Source organism: Episyrphus balteatus, chromosome 1 (assembly GCF_945859705.1).
Source record: "Episyrphus balteatus chromosome 1, idEpiBalt1.1, whole genome shotgun sequence".
In the NCBI taxonomy this organism is placed as follows: Eukaryota; Metazoa; Arthropoda; class Insecta; order Diptera; family Syrphidae; genus Episyrphus; species Episyrphus balteatus.
Genome location: NC_079134.1, coordinates 141697572 through 141722874, shown reverse-complemented (window position 1 = coordinate 141722874; position 25303 = coordinate 141697572). Strand labels below are relative to the sequence as shown.

At 32.3% G+C, this 25303-nt stretch overlaps 1 protein-coding gene across 3 annotated transcripts; it reads left to right on the top strand.

Moving 5' to 3' along the window:
• The first annotated feature begins 11506 nt into the window (after positions 1-11506).
• LOC129914028 (phosphatidylinositol 4-phosphate 5-kinase type-1 alpha) lies at positions 11507-23368 on the top strand. 3 transcript variants are annotated; one of them, XM_055993078.1, is made up of 3 exons: positions 15622-16263; positions 16351-16534; positions 20697-23368. In XM_055993078.1, the coding sequence occupies exon 3, from the start codon at positions 20833-20835 to the stop codon at positions 22798-22800; it is 1968 nt and encodes a 655-aa protein (XP_055849053.1). In that variant the 5' UTR covers positions 15622-16263; positions 16351-16534; positions 20697-20832; the 3' UTR covers positions 22801-23368. The 3 variants fall into 3 exon arrangements, with proteins under 3 accessions (XP_055849036.1, XP_055849053.1, XP_055849044.1); XM_055993069.1 differs by having other exon boundaries at positions 15622-16267; XM_055993061.1 differs by lacking the exons at positions 15622-16263; positions 16351-16534 and adding an exon at positions 11507-11925.
• The last annotated feature ends 1935 nt before the right edge of the window (positions 23369-25303 follow it).

Genomic DNA, 25303 nt, shown 5'->3' with positions numbered 1-25303 from the left:
TTTAGCTTAGAATCCAGACAAGTAAAAAAAAAATAATAAAGGTGGAAACAACAGTTTCAATTTGCTTTACCTACAATTTATGCTAATTTATTAATGACCAATATCATTTGCTTAGTAAGAAGGAATATTAATTTTTTTTTTTAATTTGCTGCGGGTGTCATCATAACTTTGTTGTTGATTTTTGTTTAATAAAAAATATTGCTGACCGCTAAGTTTTGTGTTTCTTTAGCGGTGTTCAGTGACACATTGACTGAGTATTTTTTGTTGTTTATTTTTTAATTATTGTGCGATCAGAATATTAGTTTGCAATAATAATAAAAAGTGCAACGTTTGCTGATAAACAAGGATTTCACATTGGATTATAAGTGGATATTGAACTCTCCAAAAAAATATAAAAAAGGTAGGTAGGAAATATTAAATGAAATTATGACAAATGATAGGTACTAAACTTATCAGATTCATTTCATATGAAATTATGACAGATAAAATTGCTGATCTTAATTTTTGTTTATTTTTGTATTGATCAAGTTCTACAAAAAAAAAAAATAGGTATTGTGTTTCTTTGAGAAGTAGTTAGCAGTGTTTTTGTTTATTTTGGAAACAAAATTGAAACTGAATTTGTGGTTTTGTTTTATTTATTAATTATTTTAGATGTTTACACATTTCCATAGAAAATGTGTTTTGAAAGAAAACAAAAAGAAAAAAATAGCTCAACAACAATATAAATAAATTGTGTGAAAGATATTCCGTTTTCAGGCTTCTTGGATGTCATTTTCGACAGGAATAATGACAACATTCTCGAATTTTTGTTATTTTCGAGCTAAAATTTGACATCTTCGTGTTATAATTTGACATCCCGCTCAAAAGCCCAATTAAAGAAACCCAAATGTCTTTAAGTTCCCAACAATTTTATGTTATCATTAGCCTCATTAGGCCCTACTAACAAATCAAATTTTGAAGCTCACTATAATATTTTAGTAAATTCTACATATTTTACCATACCAATATCATATTTTACTGTCAGTTAAAAAACTAATGCTCGCTTTTAGTTTCCCAAATAACTAAAACTAAATTTTAACCGAGTTTTTGGTATGGTGAAATATGTAAAATCTAGTTAAATATTAAAGTGAGGTTTAAATTTGATTATTGGTAGGGCCCATACCCCATTGTGTTCCCATCCAAAGGATTTAAATTTGAGCTCAGATTTTTCTGAGGCTTTGATAAGCTGTCATAGAAAATGAGAAGCGCTTTTCCACTGATAGATTCCATTCGGGATTTTGGGTTTTGGGATTCTGGGTTTTCGAGATTTTGGGTTTTCGGGATTTTGGGTTTTCGGGATTTAGGGTTTTCGGGATTCAGGGTTTTCGAGATTTTGGGTTTTCGGGATTCATGGTTTTCTGGATTTTGGTCTTTCTGGATTTTGGATTTCAGGATTCTGTCCGTCTCCTGGCTTACATTGTATACTCCTGAAACCCAGTAGTTGCAGTGGTGAAACCGCGACTCAAAGGAGGATATGAGATGTGTTAGATTAGCTGGAAATAAATAAAACGCCGTTTGGCAACACAAATCCAACGCAACGTAAGAAAAATGGGTGCATAAACTATTTCTAAGTCATCAGCCCAACAAACAATTTTGGTTCTATAAAGCTTTACAGATGTAATCGTTGCTTCTGTAAAGCATTATAGAAGCAAAAATTGTTAGTAGGGAGAGATCCCTCTTTGTAGGACACGTCAATTAAGTGTAACAAGTTATGGCATTACTACAATGGTCACTTTTTTCAAAATTAAAAAAATTTAAATGTTTTAATAAGCCGTTAATTTGCAGAAAAAGTAGGTACAAAAAATATTTTTGTAACTTTTCTAATCGGAAAAAATAATCGAAAAATAAGTTTTAAAACTTTCATCTTTCAAAAATAAAATAGCTAATGCAATTATACCAAAACATTCACCTGCTTTTTAAAAGTTACAGATATAAGTCCTTTTAACCTAAGCATTGTATTTGTATCTGGCGCCCTTTTGCAAGTATTAACGTCAAAACATATTAATATTAACAAGATTCTGACATAAAAATTAACAAAAAGTAAAGACGAATCTTTACGGAAAAAACCAGAAGTGCCGCAATTTTTTCTCATTATCTGGCACCCTCAAGAGTCAAAACGAATATTAACAAGATTCTGACACTAAAAACAACAAAAAGTAAAGACGAAGTCCATGGAAAAAAAGAGGTGCCGCATATTTTCTCGTTAAACCCATTCCTGAGCTTCTTAGTAAAAAACTCAGACCTTTATTTTGCATGTTTTAAACGCAGTACCTAATAACATATTAAAGCCGAAAGTCTGTCAAATCACATATTATACATTTTTTTAAATGGCGACTTTAAATTTTAGAGGCCATTGGCATACTTAAATAAATGAATCGTTAATTTTGATCTAATTAGTATTGAACCCCTTCAACAACATCAAAGTTGATTTATCTCTATTTCCTTCATCAAAATCTAAGTGTAGTGTAATACGGAAGACCTCTACTACCTAAAAGACATGTTGCCATCAAATCATTTCTATTCTTGACATCTAAATTCATTCTACTGTCAATATCAATATAACTGACATCTTAACTACACAAGATGTGATACTATGCTACCGCCGACAAACAAAACAATTTCATAGGCACTTAAAGCAATAAATTAAATTAACGGTGACTGGATAACTATTAAAACACCCGCAAAAAAAGAGATGAACAAAATCGTTACCATTAATTTAATAGTTGGCATACCAAAAAGATGGTACTCTGTCAATGCGGAAAAAATTTACTCCAAACCGGTACTTTTATGTCAAGTTCAAGGAAAATTAAATCAATAAAACTAACCGATCATCAACATTGCTGTTACTTAACTTGATCTTGTAAATCCAAATAAGGTATTACGATGATCCATCAATTAACTAAAATCATATATAAACTATCTCAGTGGGTATGGGAGATTCATATGGGAATGTCAAACCTGTTGTTAAGAGTCATAAAAATGTGTAGATCTGTTTCTGTAAATCGTAACAAATAAAAAGAAACTGTATAATATCAATTAAATACAACATATTTTTTCCTTAGAAATGAAAAGAAGAAAACAGAAGAAACAATTTCAATAAACTAGGTATATTTGCGCAGTCGACGACGAGTCACCTTTTTTTATTTTCAAACCACAACACCCGTCTTGGCCGGCAGATGATTCATTGTAACAACAAATGGTTTTCTCTGTCAGTGACTTTCAGAGTCAGATCGGTTTACCTTTACTAATTGGAATGGAATTTGCTAAGGAATTTCCATAACTACTATACTCTTGATCTTTTTTATATAAGTTCTTAAAATTTCATGCTAAATGTTTATTTAATGTGAAAACCAAAATTTAATGAATGAAAGTCATTCATTCATTAGTTTTGGAAGTGTTTTTTGATAATGTTGTGACGTTTGTAGGCGAAAAACCGGTAACTAAATTAACCAAATTCCTTACATTGCTATACAAAAAACTAGTTTAGTTTTTGAGGAAGTTGGCCGCTATGACGACACAATGAACATGATGGCAATTGTAGTAGTTTACAAATGTCATAGGAAAGGAAGGAAGTTGGTATCTTCGTTAAATTTATGACTGGGTGAAAGTAGGTAAGCACCACGCAGATTAACATTGTTTATAAGATAGAATAACTACCTAAGCACTTAGCAAATTTTTCAGAATGCTAAATGCATAAATAGGTCAAAATTCAAATAGGACTACGATAATCGAAAGATAATTGTAGGTTTATTGTCAAAAATTATTAGAAAGTCATCCGCATAACGAATAGGTAAGTCACTTTTTGAAGGGAGTAATTTTGTGTTCCGATCGAATGCGGTTATATTAGTCTTATACTTAGCTCATAAGGTTAGAGGTTAAAATTGGTGTCAAATAAAAGATAAGTTGATACCTACTAAAAATTTAAAATTAGGGTTGCTACTTCTAAAATGGAAACTTCTATGTGGCAACCCTATTTTAAATGCAAAATTGTCACATAAATAATTAAGTCATATCTTTGTTGTTTGGCATTTCAAATTTTTTTTTATGTGGCCAAACAACACAGAGAAAGCCTATATAGTTAAAAAATTAATAAAATAATATAAGGAACGTAAGTCTACAAATGTGGCAACCCTATTCAAATGCAAACAACACTAAACAAAATCTCTTTGAACAAAACAGTACAACTTTTTATGCACTAGAAAGCTAAATTATACACCATAGATATACTCTCTTCTTTTTAAAAAGCGTTGGGTGACACCTCTGAATTATGGACAAGTACTCGGAAACCCTACGCAAATGATAAAAAAAACACTAAAATCACTTCTTTTTAAGCCAAAGTGTATAATATTTGATAGAGTTAAAGGCTAAAACATACATCAGCTTTTAGCCAAGACTCTCTTCTATAATAAAAATGTCAGGTGTCACCTCTCAATTAATCGGCAAACCTACGCGAATGCTTAAAAACACCAAAATTACTCCTTTTTAAGCCAGAGTGTATAATAGGGTTGCCACATATGTTTATGGTTGATGACAGCGTCTTTTTCGTAGGAATTTAATAACGGTTCAATTTTTTTTTTTTTAATTTTCGACATCATTTTGACAGATGAAAACTTTACTACGAGTATTTCTTAGAAACTAGAATGTCATTTCGTATTACTATTAGTTTTATTTCCTTAATTTCGTTTGTTTTTAATTAAATTAATAAGAAAATTCCCCTGTTAACTGGTTTCCTTGCTATGACATTGAAACCCATCTGTACTGCGTCAGTATAAATTACTAATTAAACTTAAATGAAAAATTCCCAATAAATAAGAACCGCGCGGGACATGTTTAATGATGAGTAATATTGTTATGTGCCTAGTTAAAATCGTGCGGGTTTGTTAGATCGTATTACGTAAAAAAATACTATTCACAAATAGATCGGTGATCATGAAAATTAGGCTTGTTGATAGTTTAATGTCAGTTCAGATGTGACTGTCAATAGTTAAAACTTTGACGCGTTCGTACGTTCGAACGTTCGTTTTTTGATGCGGCGCTTTGACCTTGGGATTCCTTTCGCTTCTTTCTTTCCAAAATAAGAAAAGGCGTATTTTGACAGTAGGCATGCCATCTATCATTCAACGTTGTCGAAATACGTCTATCGATTACATTACAAACAACATAACTGTCAAGTTAACTTCTGTCAAATCTGCCTGAATCTTCTAAATTTATTTTTGACAGGATATCAGATTGATTTCTCTTTCCTTCACCCCATCTCAATTTTATAGATCTATGTAATAACTAAAAAAAAAGCTATTGAAACCGGCTATTGATTTTTGCAAAAGAATAAAAATTAAACATGCAAGTATGAACGAATTCCACTGAATTGTTCGTATTTTCATACGAACACCCGGCAGTGATATAAGAATATTGTTAAGCACGTTAAAAAACATTTAAAACAAAAATCTCAAAAAAGCGAAGCTGCTGTCATGTTGTGGTTAAGTACATGATGGTATGCAGTCAACTTCTAATTGAATAACTCATGACAACAATACCACAACGAAATTTCTTGATGCTTCATGAGTGCATAGCTAGCTTCTTTATTATAAAACCAACTACCTGATTACAAACTTATTACTAGGCATAGGTGTGCCATTGAACGTGATTTGTATGCAAATTTGTGTGACTATAAATGCGTACGCCTGCCTGTCGCCGACAACGACTATGAATGACGACCCGACACGCCTAAACCCTACAAAACACGAGATGGTGTCAATGCTTTTGTGAAACTATATTGAAAACGCTGGCAAATTATTAGATTTATACACTCCGCGAAATAATTATAAGGACAAATTTATTTGATTCGTCTTAAGATATGTAAAGGATATTATTTTTAATTTCTTTTATGAATAAGGAGACATGTATATGGGGGATTGTTTCCCACCATTTGTTTTTATTTAATTCATTAGAATACAATAATACAGTTATTTTTTCCGGGTCTGGAGCGAAATAATTATAAGGACACATCTGATTTTTGCACTAAAAGTGAGATTTAGCGAGATGAAATGTAAACAAAAGTAAGCAAAACAGTTAGAAAATGAATTTAAACCCATTATAACCATTTCAAAAGTAAAATTTTTCGGTTATTTTAAAATAAGGCGTGAAAAACCCCTGATCCAGGCAGAAATGGGCAAAATCGATTCCTACCATAAATAGGGCTTGTGTAAATGGGAAAAACTGGAGGATTAGAAACGTCCGATTGTGTAATTGATAATTTAATTTACAAAGGTGACATGTATAGTTAACTAAAACGATCAGGGAGGAAGCCTTTGGTCGAAGAGAGAGCCAAAAGTCACAAAAAATGAAGTATTTTACGTGAGAATTTGACAACAAGAGAAATTTTCGAGAAAATGAAATTGGAAGTGAGAGTATGTTGAGTGCACTAAATAATGGAGGTCAACTAAGCCCATTCCTACGAAGGTAAATGGTGAAAACTGGTGGTCTTGCCGAGACATAAACTTGCCCGCCTTCGCCTCGGCAAAAAGTATAGGTTCTGGGATGAAAAATGGCAAAAACCGTTATGTACACCATCTAGGCTATCCAAATTAAACTTTCTCTCATTGATGAACTTAAAAGTTTTTCCATTTTTCATCCCAGAACCTATGATTTTTGCCGAGGCGAAGGCGGGCAAGTTTATGTCTCGGCAAGACCACCGGTTTTCACCATTTACCTTCGTAGGAATGGGCTTAGTTGACCTCCATTATTTAGTGCACTCAACATACTCTCACTTCCAATTTCATTTTCTCGAAAATTTCTCTTGTTGTCAAATTCTCACGTAAAATACTTCATTTTTTGTGACTTTTGGCTCTCTCTTCGACCAAAGGCTTCCTCCCTGATCGTTTTAGTTAACTATACATGTCACCTTTGTAAATTAAATTATCAATTACACAATCGGACGTTTCTAATCCTCCAGTTTTTCCCATTTACACAAGCCCTATTTATGGTAGGAATCGATTTTGCCCATTTCTGCCTGGATCAGGGGTTTTTCACGCCTTATTTTAAAATAACCGAAAAATTTTACTTTTGAAATGGTTATAATGGGTTTAAATTCATTTTCTAACTGTTTTGCTTACTTTTGTTTACATTTCATCTCGCTAAATCTCACTTTTAGTGCAAAAATCAGATGTGTCCTTATAATTATTTCGCTCCAGACCCGGAAAAAATAACTGTATTATTGTATTCCAATGAATTAAAAAAAACAAATGGTGGGAAACAATCCCCCATATACATGTCTCCTTATTCATAAAAGAAATTAAAAATAATATCCTTTACATATCTTAAGACGAATCAAATAAATTTGTCCTTATAATTATTTCGCGGAGTGTATCTACATATATGTGATTTGTTATCTTGTTTATTAGCTGATCTTATTATTCATTTATTATTATTGTTTATTAGTCATGTCATGATGCATTATTGTTAATTTGACAAGTGAGTGATTTTGCTTTGTTTTTGATGGAGTGTCAAGTATGAATGCAAAATGACGTTAGAACCTTCTTTTTTGAAATAATGTTTTTTAACGACAACTAAAAATAAGTAATAGAGTAGGCATGGGTAACATTATTTCTCACATTGTCAGAAAAATATTGAAGATATGTCACCTGTCACCTGCTGACACTTTAGTTTAACCTTAAAAATTCGAATCTTATGTCATCACCCGGGGAGTATTTTTTATCAGTGGTAGAGGCGCAGTTAAACACGTTCACTGTTTGATATCAAAGTCAGCTACCAGTATTTTGACCCGTGCTTGGAAACAATTTCTTCGATAAGTCATTTGGGTATTTCGAATAATGCAGAATCTGAAAGCAAAATCTGACAGCTGTCAAACAGAACTATCAAGCTTTTGAAGCAAAGCCTTTTTCAACACTGACGACAGTAGAACAAGTGTTTTTTTTAAAAACGGACCGGATATAACCAAACACTTTTCCGTTATTTTTTTGCAAAAAAGAATTAAAATTCTGGTTTTACATTTTGTACAATTAAATCGATAAGTTATTTTAATGATAATTCCTATTTATGTATATAAATGAAGTGTCTGAAATCTACTCCGGTCTTCAGCTAATCCTTTTTGTTTTGACTTTGTTATTTTGATAATGATATTCTAAATTTAATTTCTATTTTTAAATTCATTACTAAGTGGTTTCTGATATTGATAATACATTTTATTAACTATGCAAATGCCCAAGATATTTATAAATTCAAGAAGCTAAACTATCAGGGTAATGAAGACATCACATAAACTAACTTTGTTATCGAAGTTATTTTAAGTATTCAGGGTATTGGCACCACCCATGATGACTAACTGATTTGATGAGAGTGATAAGCATTTTATTTTAAAGCTTCTTAAAAAGACGTATTTAAATGTCACAAAAAATAAAGGGTGATTAAGGCTAAGTTGGGCTCTTTGTAATAAACTGTCAGTATATAATACTCTGTTGAGACTAAGGTTTAAAGTTTCAGTTGGGAAAAGTCACAGAATTTCTCCCTAAAAAAATTTCTGACCAAGAGAATTCCAAAATGAAAACAGGAGGCTTAAAATTTTAACAATGGCTTATTTTTCTCTTCTCTCTTAGTAGGTTATCGGTAGAACCACTTATTAGGTTGGGGTTTGTTTGTTGAGACCCTGACTAGGTACTCTGCTGATTACTCTCAATAATTAATACCGTATAAAGATATCGGTGTGACATATTTTTGTTCTTCTGACCTAAGTTAGATACTCTGACATGCAATGTTCTTTTTCGATAGTTTCCCCAGTGCTTCGATAAATATTTTTTTCAAATTGCTGTTCATGTAATTTAATGCTGACCACAAGATACAACTGAAAGTTTAAGTTAGGATTTTCGAAGGGCCTTCCTCTTATTTTGTTATAAAACCTAGAAAACTGAACTTTGTCCCCCTTTTTACTTTTCGCTTTATGTGCAGAAACGAAACTTTTTTGAACGATCCATTTTTTTAAATGGACGGTTTTTTCAAACGTTTTACGCTGTAAAATCTGAGACATTTAAAAATATACAGTTGTAAATGAAACTGTGATTTTTTTTAGCACAACTTGGCTAGGCTAAATTTTTGAGAGAATTTTGTTTTAGAACTTAACCCATTTAACAATTTTGCTACTATAATGATCCAGAGAACATTCTGATCATGATTTATTTTACAATTTTCCTTTACAATTTGTTCAAAAGAATAAAAAAAGCGACCTTTTTTTTACTCCTATTGAATTGCAAGGAAGTACAATCTAATACCATTGTATATATATTTCTATAGTACTATCAATCCATGAAAATACTTTAGCGACATCTTTTGGTAGATCTGCACTTCAATTTTCTGCATAAGGTTCAAACATAAAATAAACTAGCGATCCCAGCGCGCTGTGGGCTAGAACGCTATTTTAGCTGGAATTAATTATAGAAATTCTCGAAATAGTCTAAAATTGCAATTAAAGGCATTAAAATGATGTCGAATGATATAATAATGATAATTTTATGGCACAACAGGCACTAATGATAAGAAAAACAACAAAAATAGGCGAATTATTATATAAAATGAGGTTTTCAAATTTAAAACACATATTATTGGTCTAAAAACAAAAAAATAGGGTCTTTAAAGTTTGAACGCATCAAATTCGAAAATGGTATCATTGAAGCGAACAAAAGTTGTTTTTACTTAATATGGAATGTAAAATGTTACTGCAAATAAAAAAACCGTTATATGAAAACATTCAACTCGTTTTGTTTTAATCGTAAGTGGTTTTTCTGAATATTTTGCTCCCTATACTTTCGGAGTTACAGCGAAAAAAGTTTGCTCTTGTAGGACATAGTTTTATATAAAACATAAAGCCATATAGGCTAGCTACTTTTTAAAATTATTTCTAGAGTGTGCCTACGCTTGCCTTTTTATTAAAGCTTAGGAACATTCGTTTTATATAAAATCGGTGCTAGTGACATACTTTACTTTAAAATTTATACACAAAAGTTCAATACAATAACAATTTACTAGCAAATACTATATTTGGACACATCACTCGTTGATAAACTAGCAAAATTTTCACAATCAATCCGTTAAAACAAACTCAGTAAACGAATATCTGGATAGAGGAAAAAGAGGCCTTTTTTGTTTTTTTTTTTTCGAAAAATTGCTTTCGATTGTGTTTTTTATGTAGCCAATGAATGTTTTGACCTCAACTTTGAATGAGAAATTATAGCTAGTTCATTTATCTATCGAATGAGACCAAAATTATCAGTTTTGGAAGAAGTTGACATTTTTAATTAATTCCAGCTAAAATAGCTTTCTAGCCCACAGTGCAGCGGTGGCGACGCAAAACAGAAAATTCTACTTCATGAGAGTACTATAAGAATATATATACAATGTAGAAAGCATGGGTCGAATCACCGCACACAATTACGATCATACTTTAACCTTTTGACTATTGCTCTCTATTTAATCAGTAGAAAAAAATAGAGACACATGGCAACCATACTTTAACGAACGTTTGCCGTAGTTCGACCCCAGGATCAGGATCCAGATCCACATGAATAATAAAACAACGACTACAGCTATTTTAAAAATTTCACTTATATTCACTTATTATGAAAATTTTATTAAAATGTTTAAAAAAGCTATTTTTACTAATAAGTCACTCAACAGCGTTTTTGTTTTTAATAATAGGCGTGTTTTTTCTATTACTCAGTGGCCATTGACTTAATATATGGACTGCTAGAAGCATATTTAGGTTGGTTAAACTTGTTTCTTCGCGATACTAGCGCCCTAAAAAAAAGCGGAGAATAAGTGCAACATTTTTGACGAAGTGCGAAAGGAACAAATATAGAAAAACAGAGAAAGCACTACCTTTTAACGACAGATGTCACTCACTAAAAGTTTCCTCTTTTCGCCGTCTAAGGTTATACCGCTAGTAGAGCTAGAAAGATGTGGAATCATTTTTTTTTTCAATTTTTGTATTTAAAAGTCAAACGACTAGCAGTCCATATATAGTAGGTCAATGTCAGTGGCTACTCATTTTTGATTTTATTCGCAAAACAATAATACAAATTACACAAGTAAGTATTTGTTTTTATTGTTTTTCGAATAAAATAGTAGCTACTGAGTTGTAGAAAAAACACGCCTATTATATATATCAACCCAATTCGAAAAAAAAACTAGTAAAATTCAAAGAAATAAATTTAATATCGTAAATATTTTTTATTTTCAAAACAAAACAAAAATACACTACTGGCAATGCTTTCCATCGAACTACGATCACATACGAAACTTTTTCTCACATCTAGATGTCTCTTCAATCAAATGAAAGCCACCAATCAAAATCCACCCTATTTGACATTTCTTCGCCACACACAATTTGTTGTTGCTTTTTCATTTTGACAGAAGTAATTAAATTTTTCACACACATGACGACGGCGATCACTTTACTGCGGGCGGCCATTTCTACAAAAGAGAATAATTTTTTTTGTTTCCAAAATTAAAATAAAGTTCAATAAACTATATTCAACAAGATAAAAAGATATTATCAAAAAATAAAAATTTATCTAATCAGTAAATGTGCAATCGAATAATGTGTTTGTGTGCAGCATAAACAAGAAAATAAGGAAAAAAAAAAATGAATTACTAGCAGTTTCTTCTATTCTCTTCTGTCTTTTGTGTTTGCTATTGTTGCTCGTGATATGAAAATTAATTAACAAAAAAAAAAAAAAAAAAAGAATTTGGATGTATGTGCAATAAATAATTATAATATTCTCAAGTACAAATGGAAAATAGTCCACAAAAACCATATAAATTAGTTCCAAAAAGAGAAATTCCAATTCAACAACAATTATTTCATCAACACAAAAAAATGTGAGTAGAAAATGTTCCTAATGTATTTAATTTAATTTAAAAAAAATGTGAAAAGAGCAGGAATTGAAAGTAGTTTGATTTCCATTTTAAATAAAAAATAGTTTGCAAGTGAATCTGTAAAAAGCACACGAATTTTCTCGTCGATCTTGTTGGCTGTCAGCGCAGCGCGATAAAAATTATTAAATAATATTTCCATCATCATCGTAATCATCATCATTTTCCCAACAAACGGGGTCACGTTTGTTTAAATAGTTTTGTGTTTGTTCATGTTCACTTATAATTAAATCATTTTTAGTCTATCGCCGTTTTTTTGCTTGTTTTTTTTTGTTCCTTCCTTCCTTCTTTTCCACACCATCGACTCTCTCGAGACTCTTCGAGAGTTGGGTGCTGCTCATTCGGTCCTAAAGTGTCTGCCTGCCTGCCTTTTGCCTGTCGAATTGGTGTCGATGTGTGTCCAGAAGTTTTGTGCAGAGATTTGCGCTATCTCGTGTTGTGATAGTTTAGTCTGTCTGTCAAGGGCGTACGCAAAGGGGAGGGGAGGGGGGAATTTGTCCCCCCAGAAAGAAATTTTTGATCTATTGAAAAAAAAAAATAATCAAAACAAAACCGACTTCCATGGATCAAAACTGGGTTTTATGGTTTTTCTAATAGTTTCTATAGCTAGAACTGGGCTTTCCAATACAAAAAGAATTATCGAAATTGGTTCACTAAGTCCAAAGTTATGAGGTAACAAACATAAATAAAAAAATACAGACGAATTTTTGGAAGTCGGTAAAAAAAAAAAACCTTAATAACACTGGTTTACAAGGGTTTTGTTGCCGAAACAAAAATATACTCTTTTTTGAAGGTTTTCGGTGTGCTGAACTCGGTATCCGAAGTCAGAAACAACTAATCAACTCCCGTTTATGAGATATTACCGTTAGAAAATGCAAAAAAAAAAAAACGATTTTTTTTGAGTACTTCGGACCTTATTCTTTTGTATAAGGATAATTGTTTGGGCATTAAGTAACGGTTTCTATACACAGCAGTGTCTTCGAAGCCGAGATATTGGCAGTGAAAAATGCTGCTAAACATTTTTCATTGATAGCCAAGCGGCAATAAAAGCGATTTCTGCCACCTCAATCAAGTCAAAGCTTGTTTCTTGCTGTCGCGAAGAGCTTAGGGTTCTTGGTATGCAGCATAATGTAAGACTCTGCTGGGTTCCCGGCCACAGTGATGTGTTCGGCAACGAAAAAGCGGATGAGCTTGCAAGGGAGGGCTCAGTTCTTGATCCCTCTCTCATAGACCATAACATCAGAATCCCACAATGTAAAATAAAGCGAAATATCGTCAACTATATTTCACAAAAAAACGAATGAAAGATGAAACCTCCTAGAAACCTGCGGTCAAACCAGGAAACTATGGCCGAACTTCGACGAGAAAAAATCAAATAAGATCTTACTACTTAGTAAGCCTTCCTTAAGATCTCTAATAGGCGTCTTAATGGGACATAACCCGAACAGAAAATGGGCCTTAGTACGGATGATCTATGCAGAGGCTGCGGTAATGAGGACGAACAGGAAAACACTGTTCACTTCCTCTGTCACTGCCCAGCACTCTGTCGCACTAGGAAAAAATTCTTAGGAAACTACTTCTTTAATGAATTCGAAGAACTATCGGAACTCTCAGGCAATAGCCTACTGAACTTTGTTAAGTCCTCCAAATGGCTCGAACAACAATAGCATTCATAGGTTAACACTTTTTCATGAAGTTACAATACTTCAGGGTATCACAAGGGATCTACATTGATCTAAGTGTGACGGTAACAAAATCAACTGTCAGCCCATATAACCTAAACTAACCTAACCTAACGGTTTCTATAAGAACTGGGGTCGAATCACGGCACAAGATTGCTGTCTCTATTTATACATAGCGACCATACATTAACGAACGTATGCCTTAATTCGACCCTTGTTTTTCATCTTTCGATAACCTGTTTAAATCTTTTCAATATGTTTTGTATTGCCCGAGATATATTAAAATGAAATAAGTGGGTTTTGGTTCTATATAAAGGAGATAATGACGTAATAAAATTTATAAAAATACCAAACAACTGAGGATATCTCGGGCAGTAAAAAAGATATCGGAAAGATTTAAACAGATTTAAAAAGGTGAGAAAATAGTTCTAATAAGAACCGTTACTAAATATGCTCAAACAAATTTCCTTAAATAAAAGAATAAGGTCCTGCATTTTTTAACGGTAATATTTCAAAAACGGGAGCTGTTTAATTTTTTTTTTTTTTACTTCGGAACTTTTTTTACTTTTACACAACGAACCTTCAGAAAAGTATATTTTTGTTTCGGCAACAAAACAAAAAAAGTTTAATTTTGTTAACCAGTGTAATAGCTTGAATTTTCGTTAACTTTAGTCTGATTATTTCGCTTTAAAATATTGCCGTTACAAATTTTTAAGAAAACAAATTTGCTTGAACTGAACACATTAGAAAAAGAAAGTAGGTATTAATTCAATTCAACAATTTAAATGACTTTTCTTTTATTTTATAAAACACAGTTTTTATGTGGGCTATAAAGCCTAGTACGCAACTGAAGAGAAACGAAAAATTTTGAAGTGTCCAAAGTCAACAGCGAACATGTTAATGAAAAAATACCATCGAGTATTATAGCAAAGTAAAAATAATAAAAGTACAAATAAAAAAAATCAAACAAAAAAAAAAAACATCAGAAAATAAGTTTTACAGCAAAAATAAAACAAAATTAATTTCGTTCAAGATTTCGTTAACGAATTTTTGTATGGACGTTTCGCTTCAGCTGCGTACTAGACTTAAGGAAGATTGAATTTTGTTCGACTTTAAAACCCAAATTTTTGAAAGCTTTCAAAAATATCAGAGAAAAAGAATTATCAAAAATTCACAACTGTTTTCAACTTCAATCAAAGACTTAAAATAGTTGAACAAATTAATTCTGTAATTAAGAGCGACATCAACTCCAGACTTCCCAAAAACATTGAAGTTAATAACTTTGACAGTTTTAAATCGGGTGTAGGTACTCGTTTCTGCCAAAGTAGAGAGGTCTTTCAGCTCATTTAGAGACAATCGCAGGTCTGTTTCCTAAAAACTTTTAAAAACTGTTGGTTGTTCAATACATTCATAATTAAATATCAAACTTTTTTTTCTTTTTATTTAATAAATGCCTTTTATTTGATATTTATTTGTCTTTTTAATTTCTTAGGTCATAAAAATACTTTTCCTGGTTATGAGTTTAGTGAAATTCCCTAGACCCAAATTAACGGTTTTTGCCATAGAACCAATATGGAAGAGCTTGTTTTTCTCAAAAGTGAATCGAAAGATTTGTACAATAAATCAAGTATACTTAATTTGATGATTTGTTCGGGATGCTGATTTTTGGAATAAAGATACAAAAATTATCTCTCGAAGATCTCCAAAAACTCGACTTATGCAATATCCTACAAGCAGATGATTTTTTTTTTCGATAAAAAAAACTTGCTCTTCACATTGCCCTTTACCGTGCACCACAAGCTCGTTTCAAAAAACTTTAAGTACGTTGAGCAAAGTCAAAACGTGGCTAAGATCAAACATGATCGAAGATTGTTTAAACAGTCAATAGTATAATTGGGTAATCTCAAAATCTTGAAAGTTTCAACTTATAGAATTCTTCAACTTGTAGAATGCTGAGTCTACACTGAAAAATAGTTAGAAAATTTTTAATAAATTTGTTCTCGAATGATTTTGCCCCTACCTAATCAAAATCTGGCTTACGCCCTTGCTGTCTGTCGTTCTGTTGTATATCTGTTCTGCTGTTGCCATTTTAGTCCGACCAACGACGACGCCCTTGAGACAACAAATCTGCTGGTTTTTTTTGTTATATTTCTAGTTTCTGCTTCTATTTTTGTAATATTTCAATGTTTTTTGCTTGTATTACATTTTTGCTAGATATTTGCTTTTTCATTCAAGAAAAATATTTATTTCAATTTTCCGCGACTAAATTAATGGCTTTGGAATTAATGACTTGCGTAAGCAATATCTTTGAACTCAAAGGCTGTCCTATCGGCTGTTCTACTTTTTGTCGTTTATTGCCGTAGAGTTCTGGAATGTTATTGGAACTCTGCTGCTGATAAGATAAGAACGTTTATTTGCTCCTTATCGTGATCAAGTAGGCGTTATAATGTGTGTACTAATGCACTAGGCATTCTCATTCCATATCACATTCGGAGTAGTCACTTTTTATTGAATTTGCATGTTGGTCGTCTTATGATGTCATTTGTGTGATTCCACATTTTGAAAATTGTGATTTATTTCATTATCAAGAAGCCCCCGAGTGGTTGGTAATATTGTTTTATTATTGAATCGTGAGTTTATTTTATTTTGTTTATTTGTTTTTTTTTTTCTGTTTAATTCAACGAGGAAGCTGTCTCAAGAAGGAACTTGAATTTGTTTCGTTTGTCAAATGACGCATAACTCGCAATGGATATCTATAACTTATTTTATAGATGTTCCTCTACCTAGATTCTCTTGTGATGACTCATTTATTATATTGTCTTTGTTGTTGTCTAGATGATGAGAGAATAAGTTTTTGTGTTGGAATTGGAAAGGTAAACAAAAATAAGTGACGAGGTGTTACTATAAATTATTATTTGCTAGTGTGACTTCTGGACTTTTTTATTGATTTTAATTTATTTTTGCTAAAGTTTACGTGTTGCTGATTCAAATAAATTACATTTTCTAGAGCATTTTACTGTGAGATAAATGAGAGCAAAGTTTAAATTCTATATAAAGTTTTTTATTTCATTTTTTATCTAACAAAAAAAAAAAACTCTTAAATGAAGTTTGAATTTAGACAAAACCGGTTATCTGAAATGGCAACAAAAAATAGTTTTTTTTTGTTTGTTCTGAGTCTCGACTGATGAATGACTTCATCTGTGTTTTTTTTTTATCTTTAAGATAGTGATCATTAGCATTGTTTTTCCATTTGTTTGGTTTTTTTTTTATTTTCTTATTTTATGAAACAAAAACAATTAGATAAAGCATTTAAAAAGAGGAGGTGCTAAGTGATAAAAATGTTTTTATTCTACAAGAGTTTTACATTATTTACCCAACCTTGCCATAGGTACCGTCTATCCAATTGACTTGACTTTTAGGAATAGCTTACCCGTACGCACATGGAAATCATTGACTTCCCTCGCACAGGCTATAGCGTTGTATGCGTCAAATCCATTCAATAGTCTCTTTCCGCCAGCTCAATCTCCTGCTAGTCATATCCAATTTCGAATCTGAGCTGAGTCCATCGGAGGTTGGCGTTTTAGACTTAATATATTCCAGCCGTGCCAATCAAACAACTTAATGTGTTTGCGTTTGCTTGTACCATGCATTTCTAAGCCTAACTTTCTTCTAAGTTCGTAGTCGTATTAGATCGTTGTATGATATTGAGTTAATCCAATATCTGCTCTGATTTTGTTTGCCATACTTCACGCCTGATATGAATCAATAACATATTTATTATTATGTATAAAATGTATGTCCACAATCGACTTCTATATATCTGGTTCTTTTCATCAGTTTACGTCGATGTTATCAGCAATACTTTCTCAAGAGTAATATTGAAGCAGTTATCTGCTATAATAATGCGTCATCCTGGCATAGTCTTTAGTTCTTTCTAGAGAGTTGTAAAACTCTTATAATTTGAGAACGTCATTCTTAATCTTATCGGTTTGGCATGGAAACTATAATTACGGTACAGCTTAATTCTGTGTTTATTGATGTTTTATGTTGGATTTTGTTTTCAAATATTTGTCACACTGACAGGGTCTAACTACATCTACAGGTCATACAGAGAAAGAGTCTAAATCGAGTAGAAAGTACTTTTGCAGCATATTTCAAAGATTGTTACCTTCCGGCTGTTTTTTGTTGAATTTATATCTGAATTCGAAATAAACATGATCACATTTGTCGGATTGGTGGGAGTACTAAATTAAGATCCAAGGTGACTTCTCTTCTATAGCACTCCTGATATAAAAAATTTCAATATAAAAAAAGGTTCATAAGTTTTTATAAGTATAATTAATTGCCATTTCTAATCTAATCTTAAAAGCATATACATATCATCTTCTGATCTGTTAGATATTGAGGTAGTACTAAAAAATGTTACCTTTTGGTGATTAAATTAATTGCTCAAATAGGTATTAGAATACATATTTTTATCTAAAATTTTTCCACTTCAGATATTGAAAAGCTTTATCTACGATAAATAATATTGGCATACATATTGATGGAATCGCACTTTTTATTTTACAGAAATCTTCAAAAGTATTTGCTTTTCCAATTTTAAAAATGTTTGAAAAATTAATTCAGATTAACTTTAATTCTAAAAAAAAAGACATTTCTCTCCAATAGCTATGATTTTATTACTGGGAGATCTACCACCACAAACTTCAAAATTTTTTCAAATAACGTTTTAAAAAGAATTGAAAAAGGGTATCAATTGTGATATTTTATACAAAGACTTCTCAAAAACATTCGATCGAGTGAATAAAGATTGATTAATTAAGAGGTTAAATACGATTGTATTCCACGCAAACTTCTTGAACTTAATAAGGACATACATATTTAAAACTCGTATTAAGCTTGTTATAAAAATAGCTTCCTCTTAATGTTGTACCATTTGGTGTGCCGCAAGGAAGCAATTTTGGGCTTCTTTTTTTTCTTGGTATTTGTTAAGTTTGAGATACTGAATTGTGCGCTTCTTAAAGGCTCAGAATAAATAGTAGGTATAGACTTTAGTAGCTTAGCTTACCTTAAATTATAGAGATCAATTTTGAATATGAAAAATATCGCAGTTGGCTGTAACATAAAAGATTACTTTGTGCTATGTGGATGCATTCCTATATTTTGTAGATGACTATTTGCAAATCAGTAGATGCATTTGAGTAATCTATGAGTTAACATCCATATCAAATAAAATTTTTGAACAAACATCCTCTAGTACCAATATTTACTATCGCGGTCAACTCCAAATACCAAAACACACTCCATCGATTTTTTAAATCGTTGCAATTCAGTTTAAGAATTTCTAGATTTTTTTTTTTCATTTTTTTTACTGAAATCGGCTTACATAGGCAAATCATCTAAATAAAAACCCCAACATTTAGTTGTCCATTTCATATACCAAAAAGCTAACTAAGATAAGTAAAGCTTAGATATAACCGCACTAGAACCAAACCTCAAATCCTCTTATAGTTAAAATCCACACAGAAACAAAAAAAAAAAAAAGCAGAACCCATCATCAACTGAATTCAGAGAGCGAAAGAACTTCATTTCCCAACTTTAATGGGTCAAGCGCGTAGTCGAGTCGAGCTGAATGTGTGTGTGTATGTTTTTGGTCATCGTTGTTTCCGTTCTGATAAACGACAGTCAGTGACGATGATGATGATGATGATGAGGATTGTCCTCCAAAGCAGCACACACTCTGTACTACTGCCAGTTTCTCTCTGGTCACAGAGTGAAATCAAACAAAAGACCGACTAAAAGGGCGTGTATATCACATGGCATTATTTAATAGACTGCGAAAAATGCACTTGATGTTATAGTCACAAGAGCCGCACAGCTAGCTATATAGAGTCGCATTTGCAATATAGCAATCGCCATGGCCATAACCATTGTCGCTTGCTGTCACAGTCACCTTCAGCTTCAAGAGTCGTTGCCGTGGATTTTTCGTAGCCGTTTTTCGAAGTCGTCGTAGTTTTCGCTGTCGTTGTCGTCGGCGATGTTTTTATATTCGTGGCTGACTGCACAATTGCTTTTTGTCCATTGTTATGATGAAGCAAGCACAAATTAAAAAATAAAAAAGACAAAAAAAAAGGAAAGAAAATGAAGAATAAAAGTGGCGAAAATAATTATGCCACTCCAACTTCATGTATGAAGATATAAATATAACCCAACCAAGCTTCCCTCCTCGACTATCCTCTCTTTATCCATCCAATTTCAACCCAACCAATGACCTACTCCTCAGCAACACACACAAAGTGTGTGTGTACTTTATTTATTTTTTTTTTTTTTTGGGGGACACACATTTTATGTTTCCATTGTCTTCCACTTCTTCTCTATATAAAACTTGAGTCAGAGCACACACAGAGAGACAACATTGTCAATGGAAATTGGGCTTTTTGTCTGTTATCTTTTTTAATGCGAGCATTTATAAGCAAATTAATATCCTCCACAATAGCACTTGGGATTTTGGATATTGTCATGAGTCGTGTGTTGGTTTGGTCCTTCTCCAACACAAAACGGTTATTGACTAAAATGAAACTATATATGCACATGGAAGAGGTCTGCCTCCTTTTTAACTAAATTTTCATTTAAATGATAATAGAATTGACGACGACGATGACAAAAACCTGACATGAAGATTGTTTTGTCTATTTGCTACTACTATGCGATTGTTATCTGAGAATGGCCTATTATGAGATGGCAAATTAAAGTACAATAAACAGATAGACAGACGGTTGAGGGTTTGATATATAAAAGACATTTGAATCCAGACACAATACGTTGTCTGGGGCTCTTTTAGTGTCAACAACTTTTTTGATGAATCTCATTGCTTTAGTCTAACTCTGCATCTTAACAGGTTCTTTTCAATTTCTGCTCTTTTCACACACAAAAAAACAAACAAAAATTAAATTAAATTCTATAAAAAAAAACCAGGAAGTTGACTGATTTCCTAAAATGCATTTTTTTTTCAACGTTTCTTCTCTTCTTTAGAACGCGTGTGGTAAACTAGAACTCAAAAATTACCCCCTACAACGCTGCCACCCAGCTTAATTACTTAACTTCTTTACATTCACACAAATTACACAACAAAAATAACAACAAGAAGATATAAAGACAAATACAAAAAATGACTTCTGTCGATGAAATCACCTCAATTGAAATGGCATCGTTAGTTCGACGACCCACAACACCATCCACACCCATACCAGCAGGAATATCAGATGATTCCTCTAAATCGGAACTAAAACGAACAAGTGATACAGCAATAGCAACAACATCAGCTTCAGCATCATCATCATCCACATCAGCACCAACAACAACAACAACAAATGATATAACAAAAATCTCCTCCATACAAATGTGCGATGTTGGTACCTCGACATTGGATACAACCACATCCAATACCTACCGTCCGAGTGTTAGTAGTGGCAAATATGAGCGTAAAATTGGCCATCGACGTGTCGGCGAAGGCGGTGAGATCACTTACAAAAAGATACACAGTACCCAAATTATGGGCTCCATTCAACTTGGCATCCAACATACAGTTGGTAGTTTGGCATCGAAACCAAAACGTGATCTTCTAATGAATGACTTTTGGGAAATTGAAAGTATAAATTTCCCACCAGACGGATCCAGTATTACACCGGCACATCATTATAGTGAATTTAGATTTAAGGTTTATGCCCCAATTGCATTCCGTTATTTTAGAGATCTATTTGGAATAGCTCCGGATGATTTTTTAATGTCTATGTGTGCGTCACCATTGAGAGAATTATCAAATCCTGGTGCTTCAGGGTCGATATTCTATTTGACAGATGACGATGAGTTTATAATCAAGACTGTCCAACATAAGGAGGGGGAATTTTTACAAAAGCTACTTCCTGGGTATTATATGAATTTGAGTCAGAATCCAAGGACTTTGTTGCCCAAGTTTTTTGGATTGTATTGCTTTCAGTGTAATAGTAAAAATGTCCGATTGGTGGCTATGAATAATTTGTTGCCTTCCGATGTGAAAATGCATTTAAAATATGATTTGAAGGGATCGACTTTTGGGCGGAAGGCTTCGAAGGCGGAGAGGAGTAAACCTTCGCCGACTTATAAGGATTTGGATTTTAAAGAACATCATCCAAGTGGGATATTTTTGGAGACAGATAAATATAATGCGTTGATTAAGACGATTCAGAGGGATTGCATGGTTCTTGAGTCGTTTCAGATAATGGACTATTCGTTGCTGGTGGGGGTACATAATTTAGATTTGGCTATGAAAGAGCGAAAAGAAGAGAGAATAAGGAATGCCAGACAGAAATTGCAACGCACTGAGGAGATTTCGATGGAAGATGCACCTGAAGCTGATCAGGGAATAGCACAGATTGAACGTGATCGTAACGCTGCTGGATCATCGGCATTGAATCGTAGTCGATCGATGAATCGACAGAGATTGGTGGCCCATTCGACGGCTATGGAGAGTATTCAAGCAGTTGATGAGACAATCGATGACGAAGAAGATGTGCCGCAGGGAGGAATTCCAGCACGTAGTGAAAACGATGAACGATTGCTCCTCTATATTGGTATTATCGATATTTTACAATCGTATCGACTGAAAAAGAAGCTTGAACACACATTTAAAAGTATAATTTACGACGGAGACACAGTCTCTGTATGTCGACCATCATTCTACGCACAACGGTTTCAGGATTTTATGAGTAAAACTGTTTTCAAAAAGACGCCCACATTTCCACTAAAGCATTCCCCATCCAAGCGAAAAACCAGTAGCGTCAGTAATAATATAATGATGATGCCACGAATGTCATTGCGAACTAATTCTTTAACTGGAAGTAGTGGTGGATCTAGTTCGGGAGCTATTCCAAAAGACCGATATCGTACTATTCCATCGGGATCATCGACACCTCCACCAGCTTTTGATGATATCTCTGAAGAGGGAAGTATTCACACGACCGTCCGACAATCTAGTGCTAGTAGTGAGACTAATACACTTCTAAATGAAGATGGACGCAGCAGCTACTCCAATACGCAACAGACATCGACTTTTGTTGCTACAACTGCTACATATGTGGTGGAAGAAGTTGTCAGATAACTTTAACTCTGACTTGGTAGGCTAAAGAATCTCTCCTTTACTTAATGTCGTGTTGATATTGCTATTATTATTTTTGTTTTTTTTTTATTATTTTATGTTTAAAAGTAAGATTTCTTTTTCGATAATGATGATGATTTATTTAATTTATTTTTTTTAGACAAAAACAAAAAAAAAAAAATAGAAAAAAATTAAAAAATACTGTGTTGGAAAAAATGGTAGATAGTTTTGTTGTGTTTGTGTATTATGTCATAATGGAAGTAGAAATTTTGTCATAATATCATGCTCATGATCACCATAATCTAACTTTATTTATATTTTTGTTTGGACTTAATCTCAAAATGTATTATTTGTTTAATTGATTAAAATTAAATTTTAGTTAATTAGAAAAAAAGAAACAAAAAAAAATTTGTTGTAATTTAAAAATTTAGTTTAACGTGCCTGCACTATAAAAATTGTATAAAAAAATAAGAAAGAAAAAAAAAAAAAAACAAACAAACTGGTGATCATATTTCATTAGAAAATATGTTATGAAAAAAGTTTGAAAGCAATAGATGAAAGAAGATTTAAAGTTAGAATATTTAATAATATTGAGAAATATATTTTATTTTATATTCCAAAAACGATATAATAATTGTCAGTGTTTTTAATTTGAATATTAAGATTTAATTGAAGAGAAGAAGAATGGAAATTTTTTCTTAAATTATATTTTTTTAAAGTATTTCTTGTACTTCAAAAAGGTCGAAATACGATTTGATGTAGATATTATATTGCCAATAATTTATACACTTTGGAAGGAGATCAAGTGATGATATGTAATCTAAAATGAATGATGAAAGTCATTCGTAATCTGAAATAATGACTACAACCAGAATTTTATAAATGATTCAACGTAAGAGCTCATTGACTTAACAGAACAACTATAAATATACTACAGAACAAATATACTAACAGAACAACTATGAATATACTACCAACTTAAAAACTTTTCAGAAATGAATGATTTGGAGAACATGGCATTTGCTGTCGATGGTATTGAAAGTTGATTTTGATTCGGTTTCAACCGAAATGAAGAATGTGGGCGAATAATGCAATCCATATTTTGCATAGATGTAGGAGGCTAGGATTTAATTTTTTTTAAATAATTTTCTCTTTAAATATATTCCGCATTAAGTTCTAATTTTTCACTAAAACAGAGGAAGGGATTCTGGGAAACCCCATTTAATCTCATTCCATTACTTTAAGCTTTATACCACCAAATATTCAGTTTTGCGTTCTTATATAAACTACCCCACTATATTCTATACAATTTAAGAAATATACAATACTCATTATGTCAGTCGTCGTCGTTTGGTACCATTATCCTGTCACCAACAAACTTCCCAATTTAACCTGGCTGCCAATTGTATAATTTCAATATTAATGCTCTCCATTATTATAAAGAAAGAAAATTTATGACCATTTTTCAATCAGCGCATTTGCCTTTTCATCCCATATACATAATATTGGCAGTAGGCAGTGGGGATATGGCATTGAATTTGCCTTTAACTTTGCCTTGGCAGTTTGCAATATTAATCATATTTTTATTCCTGCCTTTCTGTAATTATACTTCTCTTAAATAAATATTGTAATATTATTTATTTGCCGTTCATCATTATTCATTCTCAATATTTTAACGATGATGATGATGGTGGCAGAGAGGAGACGAACGACGAAACGGACGATATGACGACACAAACACATTGTGTCGTTTCGTTTACAAGGATTTCTGTTTATTTTTTGGTTTCAGGTTGGGATTGGATCTAATTGTTGCTCTTTTTATACACTTTTGATGAAGAATTCTAGAGAATGGTTCAAAATATTCCAACAAAGTGTGTATAATAGAAACATGTCGATTTTATTAGTAAAGTCCCACAGGAGACACTTCGGGAACCCGTACTTTTTTTTAAAAGCAATGCAGTAGATCCATGTAGGATAGTTCGTACTTATTTAACTTTGAAAAACTGTTCTACGTGATACATTTACTGAGCCCTGAGAAATAAGTAAGACTTAAAATATGTGCAGCAGGTTTCAATAACGAGAGTAATGTCACATTCCAAAGTATTCAATTAAACGGCAATGGTTGGGAAAAATCGAACAGAAGTTGTCTGGAAGAAAAAAGGGTTTAAAATCTTACAATCCGCTCCTGTTACTAGGTTGACGGAAATGAATGTGATTATGGTGAAAAATTATCATAAAAAGAAAATTATTTCCGATAACAATAACACATTAAATAGAGCAATTAAAACTCAACTGCTGAAGGAAAATAATATATACCATACGCTCATTACTGCTAATTAAATCGAAACAATAAAAAGGTAAACAAAAAAAATGTTCTTTTCGAGACTGTAAAATTAAACTTAACCTCCAATTTAATGTTCCTTTGTTGTTTTTTTTTTGTTGTTTAAACTTTAATTTAATTTAATTTTATGTTTAAAAGCTTTTTGTTAACTTTGGAGACCGAAAT

What these genes read in the sequence shown, in the direction of transcription:
- LOC129914028 (XM_055993061.1), top strand. Translation starts at nt 20,833, where the DNA reads ATGACTTCTGTCGATGAAATCACCTCAATTGAAATGGCATCGTTAGTT.